The sequence below is a fragment of the Panthera tigris genome, chromosome A3, assembly GCF_018350195.1.
Source record: "Panthera tigris isolate Pti1 chromosome A3, P.tigris_Pti1_mat1.1, whole genome shotgun sequence".
NCBI lineage: Eukaryota > Metazoa > Chordata > Mammalia > Carnivora > Felidae > Panthera > Panthera tigris.
The window spans coordinates 85,484,276-85,510,690 of record NC_056662.1 but is presented as its reverse complement, the minus strand read 5'-3'; the positions used below and the strand labels follow the sequence as shown (position 1 = coordinate 85,510,690).

The following is a 26,415-nucleotide window of genomic DNA, read 5'->3' as shown; positions in this document are numbered from 1 at the left end:
TCAGATTGCCTTGGATTCATTCCCAGAACCGTGGTTAGTCGTATCCAAAGCATCTGAAGGGGTTCTTTATAAGGGACAGGCCCTGAATATAGGCTAACAGTTGGGTCTAATACACTTGGACGGCCTACCCACCACCACATGGCACTTTTGATCCTATGCATTCCAAACAGAAATCATAAGGAATTTAGTGCTGAGTAGATTTATTGAAAGTTAAAGAAGCCAAACATAACTGGAAGAATACATTTCAGAATGACATGATAAAAACCTTTAGAACCCAATGTGGTTTTTTTTGCATAAAATATTCTGATCATTAAATTCAAAGTGACTTTTTTTTCTTTTTACACCTCCAATTCTCCACATAAGGAAATTCTCAGAATCCAGAGTATATCAGCACGGAGGCATGCTTTTGAGTAAAAGAACAGGCTTGCCCCTGATTTAAAAAAAAAAAAAAAAAGAAAAGAAACTGATATCAATGTCTTTTCAAGGACTTTTTTTTTGGGGGGGGGGGTTACAGTTTCCAAACTAGCTACGCACAGATTTCAAGATCTATCTATCATCTATCTATTTAGATTAAATCAATCACTTCAGAGATCTGGAAAGTTGCCATTAGGTTAAGTAGGTGGATACTTTGTTTTTGTGCAAGTTATTCTTTGAAGGCCCAGAAATTAAGTAAATGAGCTATAACAAGTCAATAGATTCTATTAGCATTCTTTTTTCACGGAGAAATTCATGCAACACTTTAAATATATTTTGTGGTAACTCCAGATCCACTCTTGAAAGGTCGTATTTCCAAATGGTGAAGAGCACAGAATCCAACACCAAAATGCGTGGGACTGACCCAGACAAAGGATTTGTGACCTATCCCTGTGCCTCAGTTTCCTCATCCAGAAAGTGGGAATAACAATACCTATCACATAAGACTGCTGGCAGGAGTTAATAATTTCACACACTTAAAGCACAGAGCAAGTGCTAAGTAACCAGTGTCTTCTGTAGACATGCCCGAGAATAGTCTGACCATATCAGCAGCAATAACTCACAATGCACCATAGAAAGCCTACTTACCTTCAATCTCATCAGCTGTGTATGTTGGAATCCCTCTGCACATGCCAGCGATGGGTTTTCCTAACTTTTCCAGATCATTGACTCTCTCAGGGTTGATTGAGTATATCAGACTCGTGGGAGGTGGTCCCCCTGGTCCTTTACCCTGAAGCTGAGTGTGGAAAGGAAAAGAGGGAATGAATGCCCAGCTCAGTAGTTTGTTGATGAGGGACGGGTACAAGGCCAATACGGGGTATTGCTTGGCTACTGTTTTCTCATAATCAAAATGACTGTTGGAGTTGAAGAGCCAACTCCAACCCCGTGTATCTCAGAATTTCTGTGTCCCAAAAGATTTAGCTGGTGTGAAACCTCAGTTTCTCATAAAAGCAGAAATCTGAGGCTAAATTTATTCTGAAGCTTGGACCTCATTTGGTCATTTGGCATTTTTTGGATTGAGCTATATAATAATCAGATTCTGAGAATGGAGTTTATCTTCTCTACTGTGTCGGTGAAAGGTACCTATCTGTCAGTTACAGAAATATGAACTCAAGCAAACATTTTAAAGAGCAATGCATCTTCTGTCCCCACCCAACTAGGGTTGCCAGGTAAAACAAAGGACACTCAGTTATATTTAAACTTTAGATAAACAAATCATTTTTTCAGTGTAAGTATGTCCTAAATATTGCATAGGATATACTTATGCTAAAAAAAACCAAAAACAAAAACTTATCCATTGTTTATCTGGAACTCAAACTTAACTGGGTATCCTCTATTTTTATTTCTAAATCTAATAACCCCAACCCAACTTTTGTGTAACTTTGTGTAACTCCAAGTGGAGAAGTGCAGGCAGCTCCCGTTGGCTTGAGCAGAGCTTTGCTCCTTGAACAGTAAAGGCAGGTGTGAGCCACAGCACTGAGTGTGGTGGCAGCTGCCTCTCCTCAGGAAAGTACTAGTTCCTCTTCCCTTTTTGTGCTGCACGTTACAACATACTGTGGTCAAGAGGAAATGACTGTGACCTCATTATTTACTGGCAACCAAAAGACCTCCCTTGAACAAAATCAAAAAGACTTTTATTTATACCTTCTTTTCCTTGACCATTGCATCAAGAGTATGAAGAGAGGGCATGACATCCTTGTTCATTCTGTGCACAATGCATACCTTCTTTTTAAAGAGTCTGATCGCGGCAAAGTTCTGTTAAAGAAAAAGGTAGGAGGAAGTAGGTTCTCCAAGGAGGTTTTGTTTTTTGTTTTTTTTTTTTTTTGTTTTTTTTTTTTTTATCAGACATCAGTTTTACCAGCAGAGGGAAATAGAACTCAAGGATGAACCTAGATAAGAACATCAGATCTGGCCCTGTTTTGCAATCATGTCTATAGCTAACGTTTGTAAGAACCTAGTGTCTAACTCGTTGCTCTCTCTTCAAGTTCTAACATGGAGTCATTCTACATATGTCCGTTTTGCTGAAATAAACTTCAAATTGCTATCACATTTGAGTCTCATTTGATCTTCACAACATTTCTAGGAGACAGGTAAGACAGGGATTAGTTTTCTAATTGACCACATGGATAAAACTGAAACAATAAAGAATGGGCTTATTAAAAGTACAAAATTTGTTACATACAAAGCTGGTGATTGCAGAGGTGGGTCTCCTAACCAGAGTCAAGTGTTGTTTTTGTTTGGTTTTTGTTTTATGTTTCTCTTACCAGTTAATATTGTCACCTACATTTCCTTTGTTTGTTTTTTTCTTTCGAGTTACAGGTGAAATGTCCATCTCTGGCTTTTTGGAAGGAAATTGAAGATAGACTGAAATAGGGAGCAGTAATATTGTGCAGGTTTTTCCTCATTACTGAGGGTATCTCAAGAGAAGGCAGAAGGTTGTTCGTATTTGTCTAACAGCCCCACAATTCTGTGGGCATAGTGGATCCTAATTCATTGCTTTGAATTTTAACTGATTGTGGGAAACATTAATAGTGTTATATCTAGTAGTGAAACTGGGTGACCAAAGTAGGCACTTTGACTTACAACTCTATGCTTATGTGCAGTTAGAAATTATTTTATTTTAAATTCTTTTATGGTTAGCAGACATTTTTGTTGTTGTTGTTATAAAAAAAGAAACATCATATTTGTAAAGAACGGAAATTGCATGTTGGCTACCTACAGTATTGTAATCCCAGAGGGCGTTCCAGGAGTCCCATCCATTGTTATTGTCAATATTGGCCACATTATGTTCATTGTTGACACTCACTGACTGCTGCCCACTTGTACCACTGTTGCTGGCACCGCCAATGTTGATATCCTGAAATTTACAAGAAATTGACGGTGATTTAAGACCACATTTCTTTGCAAATGCATTTTAATAATACGCTTTAAAAAGTGTAATACTGGGGCGCCTGGGTGGCGCAGTCAGTTAAGCGTCCGACTTCAGCCAGGTCACGATCTCGCGGTCCGTGAGTTCGAGCCCCGCGTCGGGCTCTGGGCTGATGGCTCGGAGCCTGGAGCCTGCTTCCGATTCTGTGTCTCCCTCTCTCTCTGCCCCTCCCCCGTTCATGCTCTGTCTCTCTCTGTCCCAAAAATAAATTAAAAACGTTGAAAAAAAATTTTTTTAAATAAAAAGTGTAATACTTACAGTGAAAGCAAGGGCTGGGGTCAGGAAGACTCCAAGAAGTCCGGCAAAGACAATCTAAAAATCATAAATAACATTGGTTTACTATCGCATGACAAAACAATGTCCTCTTCTTTCTCTACCCAAGCTTATAAAAAATACCGATTTTACCACTCTGTCAAATGATCTGTCTTTCTTCTTTGACCTTGTATTTTTTTTCAACCATAGAAAGTTTTAATGATAATGTAAGATTATAGCTTAATTACTGTAGTAATCATGTTATTGTGGTATATAGTTTTAGAATTGTTAATGTAGGAGCACCTGGGTGGCTCAGTCAGTTAAGCATCTGACTCTTGGTTTCGGCTCAGCTCATGATTTCACGGTTTGTGGGTTCAAGCCGCATGTCGGGCTCTGTGCTGACAGTGCGGAGCCTGCTTGGGATCCTTTCCATCTCTCTCTGCCCCTCCCCTGCTCACACCCACTCTCTCTCTCTTTCCAAATAAATAAACATTTTTTTAAAAAAAGAAAAATAATAATTGTCAATGTAGGTCTTATAAAAAACTGATGTAGTATCAGTACATTGAAAAGTACATTTGAAAATGAATAGCATATACAATATGAAGATGGATATACGTTCTGAGAATTAAGTCTGAAAACGATTTAATTTTCCTCTTTGATCTGGGATACTTTCCTTCCTTCATTGACCTCCTAATAAAAAAAGACTCTTTTTATCTAAAACAATTTTTTTAAAGCAATGGATTGGTAAGCAGGCTAGCTGCTGCTATTGAGAGACCGAGGATGGAGAGGTCTGGCTGTCAAGTGTGATTAGCAGAAAGGCAGTCAGTAACTGTCCGGGGATACCTAGGTTAGTCATTTGTCATCGGGTACATGACATTAGTTGTCAGAACACGGAGCTTTATGCAGGTGCCCAATTCTGAGTACCTGTTCTCATTTCCTTTACCTGGGACAAAATGGTTTGAGATCTGCTCTAGTGATTTAAGGTAATTCTTTTATTTGCTTAATTTTTCTCCTGATAGCTTAAGAAGGAGGTAAAAATTAGTCTCCTAAACAGTGAGAGATGGGGGAAATTTTAGAGATCCTCTAGTACATAACAATCCATTCACATATGAGGAAACTGAGCTTCAGATGTTCAGTAACGTGGCCAAGGTTGTATCGGCTAAGATTGTACCCCTTGTTCACGGCAGAACCAGGAGAGAAACCAGATCTGACCCGGGTTGGGAACTTTTTTTTTTTCTTAATTTTTTGACCTTGCTGTTATTAGAACTAAATTCTAGATAATTATGTTACATTTGCAACTCCACTACGAAGCAGACACTGCTGTAACATAGTGTTTAGTATGTTGAAACATGAAAATATTCATCGGGTTTCTAGCCCCTCTGCATCTTGTTATAAGTGACACACAGCACCACCAGTTCCTTTGTTGGAATTTCACGGTGTACCTACTCCACTCTTAGCTTTTTATCTGGAGCCATAGGTGAGAAACTGTACTAGCTTCACGCTTCAGGTATTTTTCATGGGTAAATGACTATGGACAGGGTTCAAGCAAATCTTTCTCACTTGGACCTCTGTTTCACAGCAGAGAATGTGACAATAAGTCTCTCACCCGTCTAATTTGATAATGAGCTTTTATCTTGCCTGAACATGTTCAGGAGTTTGGTCAAAAGAGGTATTCAGCAATGTGGGGAAAGATTAGATATTTTCTAGGACTTAGGGACTGCTTGCTTTATGACCAGACCTGAACAAGGAGAACTGAAAGGTAATTTTATTAAGATAGCATGGTATATGATGCTCACAGAGCTGTCTGCTCCCAGTATAACTATGGCTGCCCTCAGAGATGTTTTTACTTGCCACAATTCAATGAAAAGAAAGGAGGTTTTTTTTTTCAAAATAAATTTTCCATTATGGTGAGATTGTCATAAGAAGCAGACCCACTTAGCTCAGAATATTAACAGTCTCTAGCCATCAGATAATGAATTCAAAAGGAAAAATCTACTCACTGTGAGCTTCATCTTGGCTTCACCAAAGCAATGGAGTGGAGAAGAAGGCAGGTATGAACTCAGATGAGGGCCCTTCTCATATTTGTACTTAACCAGCTTTACTCAAACTAGGTGTGACTAGGTGGGGTCAAAGATTTATCTTTCTCCAGCTTCCATATCTGTGCCATGATCCCGCATACCAGGAAGCCTTTGGGAATATCTCCTTGGTCAGCAAGGCATTTTGACATGGAGCTGAGCTGACTCATCATTGGTTGAAGTTGAAGATATCACCACAAACTCAATATGATTAATGATAGCCTCTGGGTCAACTGAAGCTGTGGGTGTGGACATTTTATGTATTGGGATCACTCAGATTCAGGAGAAGAATAATCCCTAAAATCAAACAAGACTGCAGATGAGAAATTGTGGGCACGCTGGGCCTTGCAGATAGCTCCTATAAGGATGTGGGGAATGGTTTCCTCTTTGTACCTTTACCTTTATGCGAACCCATCTGATGGTTTTGCTTAAGCAAACTATGTTCTACTAGCTACTCCCAGCAAACTTACACCCTTCTCTGCAATCTTGAGCTCTCTCAGTGGTTCCATGTACCACACATAGTACACAGAGTGTACCATACTTCCAGCCAGGAAACCTGGGGGCTGTCTTCAGCAATTTCTTCTGACCACCACATCCAGTCAGGTGCTAAACCATGTCATTTGGTCCCAGATTTGCCTCTCAACTCTGGTCTTGCCTACAGCTTCCTTCACCAGAACTTCTATAATAGTTGTGTGATGAATCACTCTGGTCACCAGTCTCTCATACTCCAGCACATTCGTCTCCTTTTTCCCTAAAGTTATCTCTCTAAAGTACATATATAAATAAACATGACTCTACGAAGCTTAGAAATGTTCACTGGCAGCCTGCGAGATGGACATGACACTCATTGGAACGGCATAGAATGTCCCTAATAATGTTTCCAAAGCCCCTCCCCCAGCTGTATCGCTCCATGCGATACAGCTCCTATATTCCAGCTACACCAGAGTTCCCACTATTGCTGGAATATTCAGGATGTTTCATGCTTCTATGCTTTTGCACATGCTGTTCTCCCACCTTGGAGAGCTACCCCCTTGGCTTTCTTTAGTCAGTAAACTTCCTTTCACTCATCAAAGCCCAGCTTAAATACCACTGCTCCCAACACACCTTCCCCATATCTCAGGGGGACCTTCCTTTTTTTCCTGGAGCTATGAAAGCAATCTCTGTTCTTTTATTCACTTATAGAAAACTTGCTTTTCAGAAATTATGTTAAAATGATTAAAAAATGTTTTCATCAGAAGCATAGAGTAGAAACTGTCACTTGGGCTAGCAAGGAAATGCTCAAAACAGTCTCGGGGTTGAATTAAAGTTTTTATTTTTTTCTACCTTCTCTGATACACTGAACCTAGTAAAGCAACTTGCTAAAGAGGAAAACTGTATTTCAGTCATCACTGATTAATAAGTTTCCTCTTTGAAAGCCTTCTTGAGTTCATGATTGTCCTCTTCTGTGTGGACTGGAACCTTAGGATGGGGTTACATAGTTAAAAATCTTGATTCACTAGCAACACCTGTTTGAAAAGGTAAGTGGATTAGTATCGCTGTGGTTAGATTTTGTTTTTTAATGTGTCCACTAATTTCTTTCAAACTTATCCTTTAGCTGCGAAAGATCAGTAGGCATATGTGAAGACATATGTGAAGAGATTTTCTTCTGCCTCAGGAACTGCCACATCACTGCAAAGTCAAAGAGGGGACAGCATGGTGGCTTTAAGCCCAGCTCACTTTGGTATATGGGTACACTCTAGTACAATTTTTGCATGCCATACCTTACCAAAGATTCAAGGTTGACATTTTTTTCCAGTAGGTCTGTGAAATGCTGATGTGGAGGATACGCCATGAAATAGACAGACAGTAACATAGATAGATAGGTAGATGATAGATAGATAGGTAGTGTTCAAAGTCCAATAATGCCCCTCCTAAGAGATTGACAATTTACATTGATACATCAAATGTGCTGTGAAATCTTTAGGGGAGAAATCTATGTCATGTTGTTTCATTCAGATTCCCCTAAACTTAATGGACCATAGAACCTGGTTGTTTTTCTTTTTTATTGATTTATTTTTCCTGACACCTGTTAGTATCCCTGGGGGGTACCTTCGTTAGGGAAACAACAAGTTGTGCTGCCTCTGAGGATGTATCCTGGATGTGAAAATCCATTTGGGGAGCTACTGGTTGGAACTAAGGGCCAGGAGACCTAGAGTCTGTTCTGCTTCCTTTCTAGGAGTCTCCTTTACCCTCGAGGCCTTAGTTTCCCTATGGGTAAAAGAGAAGAAGTTCCTCCTATATACAATATTATTTCAATGGCTCCAGAAACCAGAACTTCTTCCTCTATACTTGGTGTGGTATTTATGAATGTGGCAGAGTTGGGCGGTGGATGGAGGGTTAGGGGATCAACCCCAACCGCAAGACCCTTGTCTTGTCTAAGGCCAAAAGTCCTAAGGAAGTGTGAGCAAGTCTCTTGCTCCCTCCCACCTATGTTTGTATGTTTCTTGTCCTTCCATGGGAGAAAGACAGAACATGTGAATTTTTTTTGTCACCTCCATAGAACCTAGAATATACTGGCACATGCATGGTGCTCCCAATAACAATTAAAAAAAAAAACAGAATTGCTTAAAGGGGGTGCTCAGGCTAGAAGAATTAAAAGAGCATTATGTTTACTTATTCTGATTTTTGGAGTCAGCTGAAGAGGTGCTGTCCTACATTGGTTGTGGTTACCTACCCAGGGAGTCCCAGAAGATGGTGTGGCCCAGTGCCCCAGGATTAGTGTGGGGCAAGCCAGCCCATGGGTAAATAGGGCCTGCCCTGCCCACAGAGCTGGCTGCTGAGCCACATCACGGAGCAAGCCTCTATCATCATTTTATCTCAGGGCTCACACACCCAAGGTCTCATTTTACCCCACACCCTATCGTGTCAAGCTGGGTGGGAACTCCCTACATGTGGAACAAACAGTGAATGCAGTCTGCATGTGATATGCTCATCCCATAGATCTGGAGAGACTTTCAGAACTTCCCCCCAGAAATCAACCTTTTATTTTCCTTCTTTTTCTCTGAGTAGAAGGGAATGTTTACTTACAGGGCCCTTTCCATCATTAAGTCTCCTCATTCAAGATTCCTCTCCTGTGTAGACGTGTTAATGGGCGGACCTTGCAGTGATTAGCATCCATGACGTCCTTAGTAATCTTGCTTTTCCCTTTAACCCTTCCTCCATTTTCTAAAATTTAGGGTTCAGTTAGTTTTTGGCCTAGTTGACCTCCTCTATAATGTGTTGGCTTGAGTGTGGAAGCCCCTTCCTGCATAGATTCTTCTTCAGTTTCTTTGCCTTTATTGTTGTTTTCTGAGCACCCTTCACACCCGTTTGACATTCCTGTGACAGTCCCAAGTCAGGTGGTGACTGTGAGGTCTGAACACACTTGGCCCCCCCGGGGGAGTAGGAAACTCCTGCCTGCTCCCAAGGCCTCGCTGTACTGGCCTGCAGCTCAGACCCTCCTTATGGTTCCATGGCTGCAGCTTCTAGGGCTCTGGCCAGTGCTCTATGGTGTCAAATATTCCATACGCACTTGTGGCCACAGGAACGTCATGTCTAAAAAAATAGCAATAAGGACGTGTAAAATAGCATATTACTAATCATTGCTAGAAAGCTTCTAATTCCAGAAAATCCATGCTTATTACATAGTTGTTTTTGTATAGGAAAGAAATTCTTTTCAAATTACAGCAAAGTGGAGGAAGCTCTCCCCTGTGGCATCTTGGAGCCCTTCTTTTTTTGTTGTTTCCAAGAGACCACTGCTTTCCAAAATATATGTAACTCTGCCTTTCTGTCGTTGCTTGCGTGTCTGTCCAGTTGCATTTGCCAGAGCTTTGGGATCCTCTTCGAGGCAGCCCATGATATATTATGCCTCAGATCGGTCGTTAACCTTGAGCGTTAGAGTATTTTGAACATGGTTTGGAAAATTCTCGCCAAAAGGTCTCCTGAGTGATGACATCACCTGTATAAAATATATGAAAATAGAGATAATGATAAAATTGATAAATAACTTCATTTTCATCATCAGGAAGGGTAATCGAACCTGGTTAAGTACTTCTATCCTAAAAAGGAGTCAGAGAAAATATGACCGTATGAGGAACAGAAACGCAAAGTGATAAGTAACATGTTTGCTTTTATAATTCTTTCATAGATAATTCAGAAGTAAGAACAAGTATTCCTGTTCAGTGTTCACGCTGAAGTAATTCAGAGAGAGTGGTGTAAAAACACTCACGCAGAAGGTGTGTTCCTTCAGCCACAGCAGTGGGAAGGGAAGTGTGGGCAGAGCCCAACTCAACATGGGAAGATGCAAACCTGATCCCAAATGGGGAGGACCACCGTGCAGCAGCTGTGAGGGCCACGCCTGGGGCCCAGGTCTTGTGAGGACCCAGCACCCCCGCAATGAACTGCCTCCATGGCTTTCCTGGCAGAAGAAGGCCAAAGCAAAGGACTTGCCTTAGGGCCACTGAGCAGCAAAGCATGATTTTGTGAATTATTGTTTCGTGCAGGGTGACTTACCTGAAATGGTTTTCCTTTCTACATCCCAGGTAGAAAATATACACACATGTGTATGTTTTCACTTCTGGAGGAACACATGCTCAGATGAACATATTGGATATTCAGAGGTATCTCAGGGAATTCTGAGCTCCCATGTTTATTCAATTATGTACTCTTCCTATCCACACCCCAGCCTCCAATTCCTGGAAATGCTTAACGAAACGTATCCACTGGGGCTTATTCTGGAGTGTACTTTTTCTTCTGAGATCCCACAGGGTTTAAATAAAGAGCCAACTCCCCTCATCCAGGCCAGGAAAAAATTTTTTCATTTGCTGCTCAGCAGTGGGTCACCAAGCCTATAATCCTTTTATTCATTTCCTCATACTGAAAAATAATTAATTAAATACAATTCGCCATGCTCCAGCTAATGCAATGCCACAGAAGATTCAAAGTTGCCAAACATCCAGTGCTCATGCCCCAAGATCCTACAATCCATATGAGAGACAGGGCTGGCTTCCTGGACATGTGACCAGTGCAGTCACATGGCACTCACACTCAGAGCCCCATACGTTGAGTTTAATGCTTTGCAGTGACCATCTGGAAATTTTTCTTTTTGTTTTGTTTTGTTTTGTTTTTTTTTTTTTGGTTTGTGTTTTATAACTAAATCCAATGGGACAATGGAGGAGGCACCAGAAAGTGGTTCCACTTTCTGTCTCTTCCACCGCTGATTCCCACCTTTCTCCATCAGGAAATGTCTTTTTTTCCTCAAATTTCAATATCTGCCTGTTGGTTTGTTACTTCTTTTTGGTTTGTATGGAAAATCTCCCTGATACTAAAAAAATGAACCAAAGCCAAACATAAAAACCTCCCCTTAACCCTGCCTTCTTCATATAGGAAGCTTATTTCTCCACTTCCCTTTACATCTCTTAAAAGAATCATGTAGATGTTCTGATTCCATTTCCTCACCTCCCAGGCACAGCTGGTGATGTTGGGACTCAGAGCGAGCAGGGCAGGGAGCCTGACCCTGAAACCTCGGATGTGTTGCAATTTGTTCAGTACTCATGTGGCTAGACCTCTTTCTCCTTTTCGCTCTGATCATCTCTTCTTTTTTGAAATTCTCTTCTCTCTTAACATCTGTGAAACGCCTTTCTCCTATTTGCTCTCCGCTTGCTCCTTCCACCACCCGAACAATTGCTTGCTTCTCTTCTTCCATCTGTCCCTTTAATGTTGGTGTTGGACCTACCCTTGATCCTCCTCCCTCTTATTTTCCCTGGAAGCTCCTCCATTCTGAACACATGAGCCACCTCTACGTGATTGAAGAACAGATCAGACCCTACCAAGCTTCAGATATGAGTTTACAAATGTGCATATTAGATGACTCCAAACCAAAACATTTTCATTAGTTCCCCAACATGCTGTGTTTCTATAACTTATATTTAGTTTCATAGCATTTTTAACTACCAGCGCATCAAGACAAGCACCTCAGCTGTCCTCAACTCTGCTTCCTCACCACCTCTCTCCCTTACACAATTGGTCCCCAGAGCCTGTAAATGCTACCTTTTCAGTGTTTCTTTTTAAAAATAATCAAAACCTTCCCCCCCGATCATAAAAGTAACTCATAGGAAATTGTGGAGAATATGGAAAATTATCAAAGCAAATAATAGACATATCATTTTACAATGGAGAAATAATCTTCATTAACTTCTAACCATATTTCCTTTTAACTTCTTTTGAGCCTCTTTTGATCCATGTGTTATGTAGACGTATATCATTTTGGCTTCAAATATTTGGGGATTTTCCAGTTACCTTTCTGTTATTGATCACTAATTTAATTCCACTGTGGTCTGAGAATATGCCTTGTATGATTCTACTCTTTAAAATTGGTAAGGTGTGTTTTATGGCCCAGAATATGGTCTTTCTTGGTGAATGTTTCCTAAGAGCTTAGAAGAATGTGTATACTGATGTTACGGAATGCAATACTCTACATGTCAATTAGATGCAATTGATTGATGGTGCTGTTCAGTTTATCTATTTCCTTATTGATTTTCTGCCTGTTTGATCTATCAATACTGAAAAAGAGGTAGTAGAGTCTAGAAGAGCGGGTTTCTTTATTTCTCATTGCATTTCTCTTAAGTTTTTAACCTCTTGTATTTTGATACTCTTTTGTTAGGTACATGTGTATCAAAGATCATATCTCTCTGAAGAATTCACCCTTTTTATCCCTGATCATGTTTTTTTGTTGCTGTTGTTATTGTTCTGACATCAGCTTTGTCTAAAATTAATATAAAAAAAGCACCTCTGCTTTTTAAAAAAATTAACATTAGATGGTATATCTTTCTTCACCTCTTTACTTTTAACCTATCTGTGTCTTTATATTAAAAGGGCTTTTTCTTTTGTATATAGCATATAGTTCGGTCTTCTTTTTATTTTTATTTGTTAAATTTTAAATTCCAGTATAGTTAACATACACGGTTACAATAGTTTCAGGTGTACAATTTAGTGACTCCACAATTCCATACATCACCCAGTGCTTATCACAACAAGTGCCCTCCTTAATCTCCATCACCTATTTCATCCATGCCACCCCCCTCCCCCACCTCTCCTCCGGCAACCATCAGTTTGTTCTCTATAGTTAAAAGTCTGTTTCTTGGCTTGTCTCTCTCTTTCTCTTTTTTCCCCTTCGTTCATTTGTTTTGTTTCTTAAATTCCGCATGTGAGTGAAATCATATGGTATTTGTCTTTCTCTGACTGACTTATTTTGCTTAGTATGATACTCTCTAGGTCCATCCATGGAAATCCATCCTTGCAAATGGCAAGATTTCATTCCTTTTTAAGGCTGAATAATATTCTATTATATATTATTTTATATATATATAATATATATCATATGTATATATACATACACACACACACACACACATATATATATACACATATATATGTATCAGTTGTTCTTTATCCATTCATCAATCAATGGACACTTTGGCTGCTTTCATATCTTGGTTATTGTGAATAATGCTGCTATAAACATAGGTGTGCAGTTATCCCTTTGACTTAGTGTTTTAGTATTCTTTGGGTAAATATCCAGTAGTGTGACTTTTTGAGGAAATTCCATGCTGTCTTCCACAGTGGCTGCACCAGTTTGCATTCAGTTGGGCCCTATTTTTTGATCCATTCAAACAGTCTTTGTTTTCTACTTGGTGTATTTAGATCATTCACATTTAAGGAATTATAGGTATAGCTGGACTATTATCTACCATTTTTAACTGCTAGACAATCAACATAGGTGTGTTTTGCACTTGTTGCCCTTGGTTTTTGTTTCTTGTTTTTCACCTTCTGTTTTTAAAAACAGTTTTATTTAATAGCCTTTTTTTTAAAACAGAAGTTTTAGGTTAACAGCAAAATTGAGCAGAAGGTACAGAGATTTCCTGTATAACCCCTGCTCCCACACATCCACAGCCTCTCCCATTATCAACATCAACACGAGTGGTGCATTTGTTACAACTGATGAACCTACACCGACAACTCATTATCACCCAAAGTCCAGACTTTACAATTACAGTTAGTGAGTTCAAGCCCTGCATCAGGTTCGCTGCTGTCAGCACAGAGCCTGCTTTGAATCCCCTGTCCCTTTCTCTGTCTGCCCCTCCCCTGCTTGCACTCTCTCAAAAATAAACATAAAAAAAACTGAAAATGTCCCACAATTCTTGGATATTCTCCACCATCTTTTCTTTTAGTTCTTTTCTTCTCTTCATGTTTCATTGTTTGTTGAAAGCAGGACATAAGGTATCAGGATTTGAGGTAAATAAGCCTTTTGCATGAGGCTTTATGTCAATGTGGCTGGAGTTGGGCCCTGTTAACTGTTTGCTGTTGCTAAGATTTGCTCCTCAGGGGCTTTAAATTTCTTTAGTCCCATAGTTTTTGTCCCCACCCCCCCTCACCTTTGTGTTTCTCTAAAATCTTCTTCTTAAATAGAGTCTGTGCCTTGCAGTTTTTTAAAGCTGTAATTCACTGTTGTGAAACTTGAACCCTGTTAACGAAGTAGTAAGAAGTTGCAAAAGAGAAGCGTTCTATAATTTGAATCTCAGTCTTTTAGTGGGCCTGAGTCTTTGGGTTGTGACCTTCACAAGTGTTTCTTAGCCTTTTTTTTTTTTTTTAAGTTTACTTATTTATTTATTGACAGAGAGAGAGAGAGAGGAGCAGAGAGAGAGAGGGAGAGAGAGAATCCCAGGCTGGCAGCACAGAGCCCGATGTGGGGCTCGAACTCAGAAACTGTGAGATCATGACCTGAGCCGAAGTCAAGAGTCGGACACTTAACCGACTGAGCCACCCAGGCACCCCAGGTTTTTCTTTTCTTATTTTCCTTAGATGAGATGAAACAAGAAAGCGAGAGGGCACTGGAGTTGGGTATTTGCCCTTTTCTATCTAGATGAGATAAGGCTCTGGAGAAATTTTTTTCACTGGAGATCAGGTCTTGCTGTAGAGAATGTTCTTGGCATATTTCAAAATGGTTACTTTTCCTCTCTCCCTGACAGAGAACCGAGGTGGTTTTCTTGTCTTTTCACCATGAGAACCTGGTATGGTTCCCGGAGTGAAAACCCACAAATGGTTTTGGTGTTCAGGAATTTGTCACTCTCACCCTGGTCCACACTCAGACTTCAAAAGCTTGTGAAAATTACCACTTAGATGTTCCCATCAGTTTGGCTCTGGTGGCTTCAGCTTCAGGTACTCTTATCTCAGCTGTGATGCTTTGTGTTCACCTGTCTCTTCTGATTTTGCCATGGCAGTGTGCCCAGTGACTTCAATTCTCTGATGGGTTCAAGGAAAGTTGGTTGATCTTCATTTGGCTTATTTCTTGCAAGGAGAGGAGTGGTCACGTCTAAGCACTATTATATGTTGGAATGAAAACCTGAAGTTGCATATTTTTTTTAAATCTGATTTTTAGTATGTGCACGCATATGTTGAGTGTGTGGTATTTTTTTATAGAATTAAAACCAGTGGTATCTTATTAAATTATTGAATTTCAGTTTCTTAATAATTAATGGTATTGAATGTTTTTTATTTATAAAAAATATTTATTTATAATAAATAGTGACCAATAAATTGACAACATTTACTGTGAACCCACCATGTCAGCTGCTATTCCAAGTCTTTAGATGCATGACCTCCTTTAATCTTTACAGCAACCTTGTGAGGAGCCATTTTATTGCTTTTTACCTACAGATGAGGATATTGAGGTACACAGAGACCAAATAACTTGCCAAAGATCACACAGGGAGTACCTAAAAAAATTGAAATTCAGGCAGAATGTCAGAAGCCTCAACTCTTAACCATCTCCTCTTACTTTGCTCCCTCAAAGCAGGTCATTGCCCATTAAAAAAAAAAATTACCTGTGTTCATTTTTTTCTCCTGTGGATTTAGAAAACATTTAGTAAGTTGAGAATAGTACCATTTGTTTCTGTTATATGTTGAATATTTCAGTTTTCAATTTGTTTTTATTTTTTATTTTTATTTTTTTTAAACATTTATTTATTTTTCAGACAGAGAGAGACAGAGCATGAACGGGGGAGGGTCAGAGAGGGAGGGAGACACAGAATCTGAAACAGGCTCCAGGCTCTGAGCTGTCAGCACAGAGCCCCACGCAGGGCTCGAACTCACGGACCGCGAGATCGTGACCTGAGCTGAAGTCGGCCGCTTAACCGACTGAGCCACCCAGGCGCCCCTCAATTTGTTTTTAAATGTTGCTTATATTTTTATACTTAATGAATAGTATTTTCCTAATCAGGTTTATTGAAATAGAATTTATAAACAGTAAAGTTTATCCTTATGACTCTATGGTTCTGTGTTCTAGCAAATGCACACAGTGATGAACCACCAGGAAAACAAGTGCAGAACATGAGCCACCCCCAAAGCTTCCCTGTGCCCTTTAGAGCCAATCTTACCCCTCATCCTTAGCCCCTGTCAACCACTCATCTGTTTCCTGCCCTTTTACTCTTACCTTTCCAAATTGTCATATAAATGGGATTAAACAGTAGGGAGCCTTTTTTGTTATTGCTATTTTCACTCAGTATAATGCATTTAAGATTCAACTATGTCATGTATCATTGGGTTGGTCCTTTATTATTGTTTCATTATACAAACATATCACAGTTTAACTTTCCAATCACCTGTTGAAAGGCATTTGGGTTGTTTCCTAAACTCGGTGATTACAAATCAAGCTATTACAAATATTCACCCAGAGGTTCCAATGTGCACGTATAGTTTTGCTTCCCTTGGTTAAACACCTAGAAGTGAGTTTTCTGGGTCTTATGATAATTACATCAACTTTATGAGCAATTGCCAAAGGGTTTTTCAAAGTGGTCATAATATCTTGAATTTTATTCGCTCCAAATCTTTGACAACACTTGGAATGTTCACTCTTGTTTGCTTGTTTGTGGTTTTTAGCCATTCAAAATAGGTGTATGGTGGTTTTAATTTGCATTTCCCTGATTACCAATGAGGTTAAGCATCTTTTTATATACCTATTTGCCATCTGTATACCTTCTTGGTAAACCACCATATAAATCTTTTGCCTATTTTATTTTTAAGTTTATTTATTTATTTTGAAAGAGAGAGAGAACCTGTGGGGGAGGGGCAGAGAGAGAAGGGGACAGGGGATCCGAAGCGGGCTCTGTGCTGACAGCAGTGAACCTGATGCAGGGTGGAACTCACTATGAGATCATGATCTGAGCTAAAGTCAGATGCTCAACTGACTGAGCCACCCAGGCATGCTTGCATGTGTGAGCAGGGGAGGGGCTGAGAGAGAAGGAGGGAGAGAATCCCAAGCAGGCTCCACGCTCAGTGTGAAGCCCCACATGGGGCTCGATCTCACAACCCTGAAATCATCACGACTTGAGCCGAAATCAAGAGTCGGACACTTAACCAACTGAGCCACCCAGGTACCCTTTGTGGGAAAGTTTTTTTTTTAAGTTTATTTATTTATTTTTTTGAAAATAAACCACATAAGTGGGGGAGGGGCAGAGAGAAGGTGAGACAGAATCCCAAGCAGACTCCGTGACATCAGCGCAGAGCCCAATACAAGGTTGCATCTCAGGAGCTGTGAGATCATGACCTGAGCCAAGAGAAAGAGTAACTGACTGAGCCACCCAGGCACCCTGGAAAGTTTTTAACTACAAATTCAATTTCTTTGATTGATATAGGCTCACTCAAGGTATTTATTTCTTCTTGAGTAAATTTTGATAGTTTGTGGTTTTTAAGAATTTTGTCTATTTCATTTAGATTGTTGACTTCATGTGATTGTTGATTTTGGACATAAAGTTGTTTGGAATATTCTCTTATTATTCTTTTAATGGGTATAAAATCAGCACTGATGTATTGATGCTCCCTTTTTATTGCTGGTATTAATAATTCATGCCTTTTTTCTCTTGAACAGTCTGGCTAGAGATTTATCGATTGATCACTTAAACCATTGGCATTTTTCATTGATTTTTTTCCTGATTTTTCTATAATCAATTTCATTTATTTCTGTCCTTATCTTTATTATTTCTTGTTTTGTGCTTGCTTTAGGTTTAATTTGATATTTGTTTTCATGTTTCTTAAGGTGAATACTTTGATCATTTATTTTAGGCCTTTTTTTTTCCGATATGAGTATTCAGTGCTACGATTTTCTCTGTATCCACAAATTCTGATATGTTGCATATTCACTTCCTTAACTTCAAAATATTTTCTAATTTCCTTGTGACTACCTCTTTAACCCATGATTTATTTGGAAGTGGTTTTTTAAAAAGTGTTCAGATAATTAGGGATTTTCCAGATATCTTAGTTCCATTTATATTTAATTTAGTAAAGCTTCTTGAATTTGCAATTATTTAATAATTTACAAGTTTGAACATGTTTTACTTATGAAAATAGTTTAATAATATTGGGTAAATTTTATTGCAAGCTCACTCTGCGCCAGTGACTACTATAAGTATGTTGTGTATATGAGCTCATCCACATTCCCAAGGATGCTCTGAAGAGGCACTTTGTTCTCCTTCTGTCCTCACGAAGATTTTGAGCCACATGGTGAGAAATTAGAGAACTCGAAATTCAAATCTGGGCAGAGTGTTTTCCGAGCTTCACTCTGTATCATCTCCTATTAATGCCCCTTCCTGTAATCAGGTTCTTTGCCCATTAAAAAACATTGCATGCATTCACTATTTTCTTTTGAATTTGTAAAAGCTGTTTATAACTTGAAACTATTACTTTTTGGAGATTTTTAATAAACATTTGGCTGTTTATTTAATAATAAAAATAAGAAAGGTTATTCAATCCTAAAAAAATAAACAAAGAAAATATTACTCTTTGTCTCTCATATGTGTTAAAAGTATTTTTCCTGAGTTTTAAGTGTGCCTTTAATTTTCTTTAATGTTTATTTACTTTTGAGAGAGAGAGAGAGACAGAGCAGAAGTGGGGGAGGGGCAAAGAGAGAGGGAGACACAGAATCCGAAGCAGGCTCCAGGCTCTGAGCTGTCAGCACAAAGCCTGAAGTGGGGCTTGAACTCATGAACTGTGAGATCATGAGCTGAGCCGAAGTCGGATGCTTAACTGACTAAGCCACCCAGGTGTCCCAAATGTGCCTTTAATTTTTTTTAAATAACTAATGATCATTTATTATTAGTGAGGCTTATACATTTTTTTCTTGTGATATATTCCAATACTTTTAGGTTTAGGAAATCTTTCGCATTGTGAAAATCAGATCAAAGTTCACCTGTATTTTACTCTAGTTTGTTCCTTTTTCCTTTTTGTTTTTGACTTCTTTTATTATATGTACAATGCTTATATGTATTTAAAAAATTAACTTGGAATTAATTTTTTTCTTATGGTAGGATCTACATTAGCTTGCCTAAATAACTACACCCTCATCCCAGGGCCATTTAGAATTGAAACTCTTTTCCCCCCTAACAGCAGGTTTTCAGCTCTTTCTTAGATATGGCAAAAATGACCTGGTAATGAATTCATTGGCTGCACCATGATAAAGAATGGCCAGAGTCATAATAAAGAAAAGATTATAAAAAACAAGGTAAGAGTTAAAGTGGATTTCAACTTACATAAAGGTAACTAACCCAGTAAATAGGTGGAAATAAACGGATTTACTATTTGGTTTGAACAACAAAATAGTAAGAAAAAGACATTAACTAAGGATGTGTTTAAGATACTTTCAGATATAAATGAAGGCATTAAATTTGTAAAAAAGAACAATAAATTATGAGAATAAAATTGGCAGAAATAGAACAGCATATTACTGTGGAAAAGAACAAATTAGGAACATTGCAACCATGCTGATATCGTGTTTCACATCAGCAACAGTGGATGCCAGAAAGCAATGGAGTAACATCTTTAAAGTGCTAGAAGGAAAATACCTGTCAACCTATAACTACAATTCTAAAATGAGAAGAAAATAAAGACATTTTCTACTGATTCAAAAGGGCACATGAACCCCAACGTTTATAGCAGCACTATCAACAATAGCCAAATTATGGAAACAGCTCAAATGTCCATTGACTGATGAATGGATAAAGAAGTGGTATATATATATATATATATATATATATACACACACACACAGTGGAATATACAGTGGAATATTACTCTGCCATCAAAAAGAATGAAATCTTGCCATTTGCAATGACATGGATGAAGCTAGAATGCATTATGCTAAGTAAAATAAGTCAGTCAGAGAAAGACAAATACCATATAATTTTACTCATGTGTAGAATTTAAGAAACAAAATGGATGAACATAGGGAAAGGGAAGGAAAAATAAAACAAGATTAAAAAAGAGAGAGAGGCAAACCATAGGAAACTCGTAACCATAGATAGCAAACTGAGGGTTGCTGGAGGGGAGATGGGTGGGGAAATGGGCTAGATGGATGATGGGCATTAAGGAGGGTACTTGTGATGAGCACTGGGTGTTGTATGTGATGAATCACTAGATTCTACTCCTGAAACCAACAATATGCTAACTTGAATTTATATAAAATCTTGTTGGGGGTGGGGTGCCTGGGTGGCTTAGTCGGTTAAGCGTCCAACTTCTGCTCAGGTCATGATCTTGTGGTTTATGATTTCAAGTGCCACATTGGGCTCCACACAGATAGTGCAGAGCCTGCTTGGAATTCTCTCTCTCTCCCTCTGTCTCTGCCCCTCCCCTGCCTGTGCTCTCTCTTTCAAAATAAACTTAAAAAAATTTTTTTTTAAATAAATACAATATTGGATGATAAAAACATAAAGGTATTTTTAAACATAAAAAGACAAAAAAAATTAGTATCTATTGGATCTCAATAAAAGAACTATAAAAGATATACTTAAGCCAAGAGGAAACAAACTTTGGGGGATATAAAAAATAAGAATTAGCACAAAAATTTGATTAATTTAATTATCTATTGATGGGAAACAAGTATTTTTGTGCTATTTTTTAAAGGGGAAAGTAAGGGGCGCCTGGGTGGCTCGGTCGGTTAAGCATCTGACTTCGGCTCAGGTCATGATTTCGCAGTTGGTCACAGTTGGTGAGTTCAAACCCTGCATCGGGCTCTGTGCTGACAGCTGGGAGCCTGGAACCTACTTCAGACTCCATGTCTCCCTCTCTCTGCCCCTCCTCCGCTCACTCGCGCGCACGCGCTCTCTCTCTCTCTTTAAAAAATAAACATTAAAAAAAATAAAAATAAATTAATAAAGGTGAAAGTAAAATGCTGCACAAATATACCAATATGGGGAAGGGAAAATGCTCAGTAATTAGTCAAAGGTTACTGAGTTCTTGTCTTTGTTGAGAAGACGAAAATGCAGGATACCTTTTGGATTGTAAGGAATGTGATAAATTAAGTATGCTTGCTAGAATATCAAAGTTAGAACTAAATAATAAAAAAAGTTGAAAACTTCCAGAAATAAAAGGGGAAAAAAGAAGGTGAAGTCTTTATCAATACAAAGAAGGCAGACAAAGATAGGAAGAAATGCAAGTATGTAATACCTCTGTCTGCCTCAGGTGTGGGAGCTGGCTTGATTTGGGGGAGCTTGGGAACCAGATATGGGAGAAAATTTGCAATTGTACTACAACACTGGAATCCTTCTTGCTGCCAGTATCTCAAAAAGATGTAAGAAAGCAGCATGTTTTACATGCACGCCAGCTAACCAGCCAGGGTAGGGGAACTCCAGTAAAGTCGGTAACCCCCAAAATGCCCAATGTCTGCTTTTGAAAAACCTCTTATTTTAAGCAGCTAGTTAGGAAGTGATTCCAGCTGTAGAACAGGAACATCATTTACGTTATTTCTCTGTTGACCATAGTGATTCTCAATATTTAACAGTTTTGTCATTTACAGGTACTGTTTGTTTTTGTATTTCCCCGCCTTCTGAATTAATGATTCTACCGTAACACTAGCCAAATTTTTTTTTATCGTGGCATTATAAAAATTACACAAATCCAACTTTATTCTATTTTTTTTGAATTTGAGGAATTTTCAGTGCATTTCAGGATAACTAGAGATATTTAACACAGTTTTTATGGAGTTTTGGGCAATGCTACATGTAAAAATTTGGCTAATCCTGGTCAATTGGGCAGGAGTGCTATCTGAATCTTGTTTCTCATGTGCTAATGAGTGCTAATTGGGCAGAGTGCTATCTGAATCTTGTTTCTCATGAATCTCTGGAAATTGGGACCAACTTCAAAAGGGAGAAGAAATAAGGTCATAGGGACCCCCTCCCCCAGGGACAAGTGTTCAACTCTTGTCTTATGTCCAGTCTTTGGGCAGAAGAATTCAAAATGCAGGACAGACCCGAAAAGACATTGAAGATTCTTAAGGGAGGACTTTAACATTAGGGGCAGATAGTAGGACTGTGTCCTTGTATGTCTATAAGATGTTGGTGTAGAACAAGCATCCTGTAATATTTTTAAAGGGTGGAAATTGAAATCTTAACTGCAACATAATGCAGATAAGCAAGGAATATTTACTGAGTGACCAAGTGGTAAATTTTTACTACTGACTAATGAACTTTATTGATATCAGGTTATGTGACTGGGTCTCAATCCTGATAAAGGTGTTTGCTGGGGTGTGTCAGATATATGGACATGGCCTTTTCCAAATTAATTGTTCTGGAAAGAGATTTCCACACCTTAAAGCTAATATAAAGCGTGGAAGTTGCACCGGTAGCCTCACTTGCTTGGGCACCTTCTTCCCATCAGGCAAAATGAAAATCCTCGTGAGTATTTGTTTATGCTTCTTTATACTCTTGTGGTGGCTCTTGCAGAGAATGTTCAAATCCAATGTGCCTTTGATTTCAGAAGACTTAGATGAACACTGTGCATGCTTCTAAGCTTCTATGATTGAATTAAATAGTGTCTTTGGCAGTGATAGTGTTGAATATTAAGTCAGATATTTACTTGTCCATCGTCTATTTTATGAGATGTTTATTTAAAAATGCAAGGAAAGAGTTTGGAAATACCTAGAGAATTTTAATTTGGAGAATTTTAAATAATTATTAGCTTGGGAAGATTGTAGGCATTTTAGGACAGCAACATTTACTATTTAAAAAAGAAGTGGTAATTAAAAAAAAGATAATAGCTGTCATTTTTCTAAGTGCATACTAGGTCCTATGCTACACACTTCACATAAATACTTTGATCTATTCACTCCACAACTCTGTGAGCTGAGTAGTATTACCCCATTCCACAGATGAGGAGATTGAGGCACAGAGGAATGTGATTTTCCCATGCCAGTAAATGTGAGGTTTAGACTTGAAATGTACCCCTCGCAGACCCCACTGGCAGGAACATTCCTGCTATGACCACCTCTCCTCCTGCCAATCCCAGCCCTGGTCTCGGTCTCCCATGGTTCCACACTGCTGTGCTCCATGAACAGAGGACTGTGTTTTGATCCAGAATAGAACTCCTTTCCCCAGTCATGTATCCCCTATTTTCATTTAGTTGTTGAGGGAAAAAGCAAAATGATAAGTTCCTCCCCATCAAGTGTTCAAGATGGTTGACTTAAAAAGTTCCCTCTCCCCAGGTGTCTCTTGATTTTCCAAGAGGAGATCGATCACCGAAACAAAGCTGTAATCGTGGTGTATTAGTCATGATGTTGGGTGGGTGGTTATTTGGGGGCAGGGGACACTTTTTGAGCTTTCTCTAATTATATCACTATGGTGGTCAGTCCTCCACCCATCTGTTGAAACCTCTGTAGACCCATTTTATAGTATCCAGAGGAGCATCAAAGGTGACTAGAGCTGGCCTGGAGTCAGAGAAGGTATGTGGCTATGCAGGTAGGTAGGTTGGATATCTCCACACAGGTTTTCGTCAGACACTTCACCCCCAGTCATCAGAAGAGAAATGTTATTGGTGATTGTTAGGGGAGTAGAAAAGTCCTACTGATGGTTCTTAAAAATATCTGCTTCCCTGCAGATTCCCTTCATAAACGGTTTGCAATGAAAGTGCCATACACTGTGATGTTCAGAAAAGAGAGCACAAAACTAGGATCAACTCTTGGATCCTCTTAACATATAACTCTTATGTTGGATAACTCTTAACATAACTACAGCAAAATTTCAGAACTGCCTCAGTGTCAGTCTCAGCCGGTTAACCTAACATTTATTTGTCTGATGGCATCACTAAGAAGAATATAGAACTTTCCTTAATGTCAGCCTCAAAAATTAACCATGCCTCCAAGCACCCTATTGTCATGTTTTCCTTGGGAATCCATTGTATTTCTGTCACCCATGAATCCATTTTAAATCTATTTTCCCCTCTCCACCCCAAGGAATTAAGTAATTCTTTTTTTGACCAGAAAACACAACTTGACTCCTATAATCCAAATCTAGTGTGGCTCACACCAGGGTATTCCCATAGTAAAATAAATCCTTCCTCACTATTCACCTGCTCCAAGTTGTTCTTGGCGTAAGAACATATGCTACCTAGAAGATTATAATGTTGGGAAGCGTTGGGAATTGGGTATTAAAGGTAGAATCTTATGTTTGACAAATAGCATGAACTCTATAAATGTCTGTCAAATGAGTGAATGCGTTTTCACATTTTGGAAATGTACTGTTGACCATTCATGACCACCCACTTGTGTCTCTAGGTGTGAGATACTTTGTGAGATACTTGTATTTGTCCTGTCCAGTGTCTCCTTATGTCTTTGCCCTCAGTGGAATGGATGCAACTGGTCTGTTTTTCAGGTGGTATGCCTGGTGCTGGCCATCTTTGGGACACAATCTCATGGATACGAGGTAAGTTGGTTCATTATGGACTTTATATCTTGGAGATATTGGGAGAAGAAAAGGAAGATACAAGATAATCTGAAGGACAGGAGAGAGCCCTGTTTGGGATGGAATCCTAGAAATACCCAATAGTGCAATCAATAAGGTTGGTTATTTCTAACTGGAATGCCTTCAAAAATGCAACCCATTGCTGTAAAATGTGGTCAATTTCATTTCTCCTGTGATGTCATTACTTCTCCCATATATAACATAGTAAACGATGAAGAAGAGCCTCACATTCTTATTTAAGCATGGGCTTTTGGTATAGGATGCCAGGGAAGAGGTTTCAGGCTTCGATCTCCCATTCACAGCAAGTGGATGACTTTATTTTACCTGGTGGGTTGCCTTTCCAATGCATATGATTTATGGAGAAACCATTATGTCTTTGTTGTTAATCTAGGTTTATAACATCATCAGCCCAAACAATAATGGCGGCAATCTTCAGGAGACAGTGACAGTTGACAATGAAAAAAATTTCGCCATCATTAACATCCATGCAGGATCATGCTCCTCTACCACGGTTTTTGACTATAAACATGTAAGCAGCAAGGGAATTTTTGCATTCCCCAAGACTGGGTTTCTCAAGGATGATGGGGTAGCCATTTCCTATGCATCTGAATTCCAAGAACTATCCTGGCAATGCTTTCAGAATTTTCTGACTTCTCCTTTTCCCTTTAGATAACCAAGCGATTGATGGAAAAACAAACAAAACCATTTATAAAAAAAAAAGTGTGACGGGAAACATACACACTTGTTTGATCTTTTCAGGTGGAAATTGGAAGCATAATGATATTGTCTCACTACAGGCTCAGAAAGTGCCTAGAAGGGTGACCAAGCCCAAAGCAAGCCCTGGCACACTCGGAAATATTCATTGAATGGATAAATGAATGACTTAGGGCTTCTAATACAGACACTTATGCAGAAAAAGAATGATTATAGAATAAACCATCACAGAACACCAGAAATCCAGAATAACTGTACACATTTAACTATGTAAGTAGGATATGCAATAAATCATACTTCTTCGGGAAGAAGGAAAGCATGTTAACCAACAACTCCAAACTATTTTCAAGTTTCAGTTGCTGGTATTAACAACAAGTCTCAAACGTGCCCAGAAAGGTTATTCGGTCCTTTATCTATTTATTTGTTTGTTTGTTTTCCATTTGGACCACCTGACTAGGGACCTGCAGTAGAGACCTATGTGCTGTGGTTGTAGTCCCTCTGACCGACCATTTGAACACGCTTTCCTTCTCCTTTTCTTGTAGAAACCTCCTTACTTCCTCCCCCTCATCGGCGTTGGGAGTTCTAGGACACATTTGAAAGTATAGAATCTTTGGAAGATACAGTTTTAAAGGAAGCTGTACTGAAGTTGTTTTTAAAAACAGATTTCAAGGAAATCCCCAAAAGGTCTTTAAAAAAAAAAGAGTGGTAAAGACTTGGTTTAAGCCTTTTCAACTGTCATCAGGCTTTGCCTCAGTCTATTTTTGAATTTTAGGAACTGTCAATTTGTGAGAATTGAAAAATAGGAACTAGAAGAATTTGTTTTTTTAATTACTTACAGCCTCACAGACTGTATAATTATTTGGAACTCCATAGAGAGAATTCCATTCAGGATGAAGCTTAGATGGCTTCTGGTTCCTTCTGGCTCCACGGGCCCCATGCACCATTGCTGTTTTCAACCTACCTTCCTCCAGCTCATACCTGTCTGGCCAGCTTGGGTCTGAGGTGGAGAAAGGATGGAGAGAAGACAGTGAAGGAGGGGAGAATAGATGAAGCATGTGTGTGTGTGTTAGCAGTAAGTTATGTCAAGGACAGCAGCGCTGTCCAGTAGAAATTTCTACGATGGTGGAAATGTCTTGTATCTACATTTTCCAGTAGAGAAGCTACTGGGTGCTTG

At 39.1% G+C, this 26,415-nt stretch overlaps 2 protein-coding genes across 2 annotated transcripts in view; one reads left to right on the top strand and one right to left on the bottom strand.

Annotated features, from left to right (window-relative positions):
• The window catches only part of GKN2 (gastrokine 2), a 47,485-nt gene that overhangs the window by 17,919 nt on the left and 3,151 nt on the right, over positions 1-26,415 (top strand). Inside the window, exons 2-3 of the mRNA XM_042981615.1 lie at positions 24,438-24,488; positions 24,919-25,056. Of these exons, the coding sequence (XP_042837549.1) occupies positions 24,438-24,488; positions 24,919-25,056 (189 nt within the window). The remainder of the gene's footprint in view (positions 1-24,437; positions 24,489-24,918; positions 25,057-26,415) is intronic.
• GKN1 (gastrokine 1) lies at positions 339-5,700 on the bottom strand. Its single transcript, XM_007083390.2, has 6 exons — positions 5,656-5,700; positions 3,662-3,715; positions 3,194-3,331; positions 2,119-2,229; positions 1,063-1,210; positions 339-430 (listed from the first exon to the last, which is right to left on the bottom strand). The coding sequence occupies exons 1-6, from the start codon at positions 5,665-5,667 to the stop codon at positions 339-341; spliced, it is 555 nt and encodes a 184-aa protein (XP_007083452.2). The 5' UTR covers positions 5,668-5,700.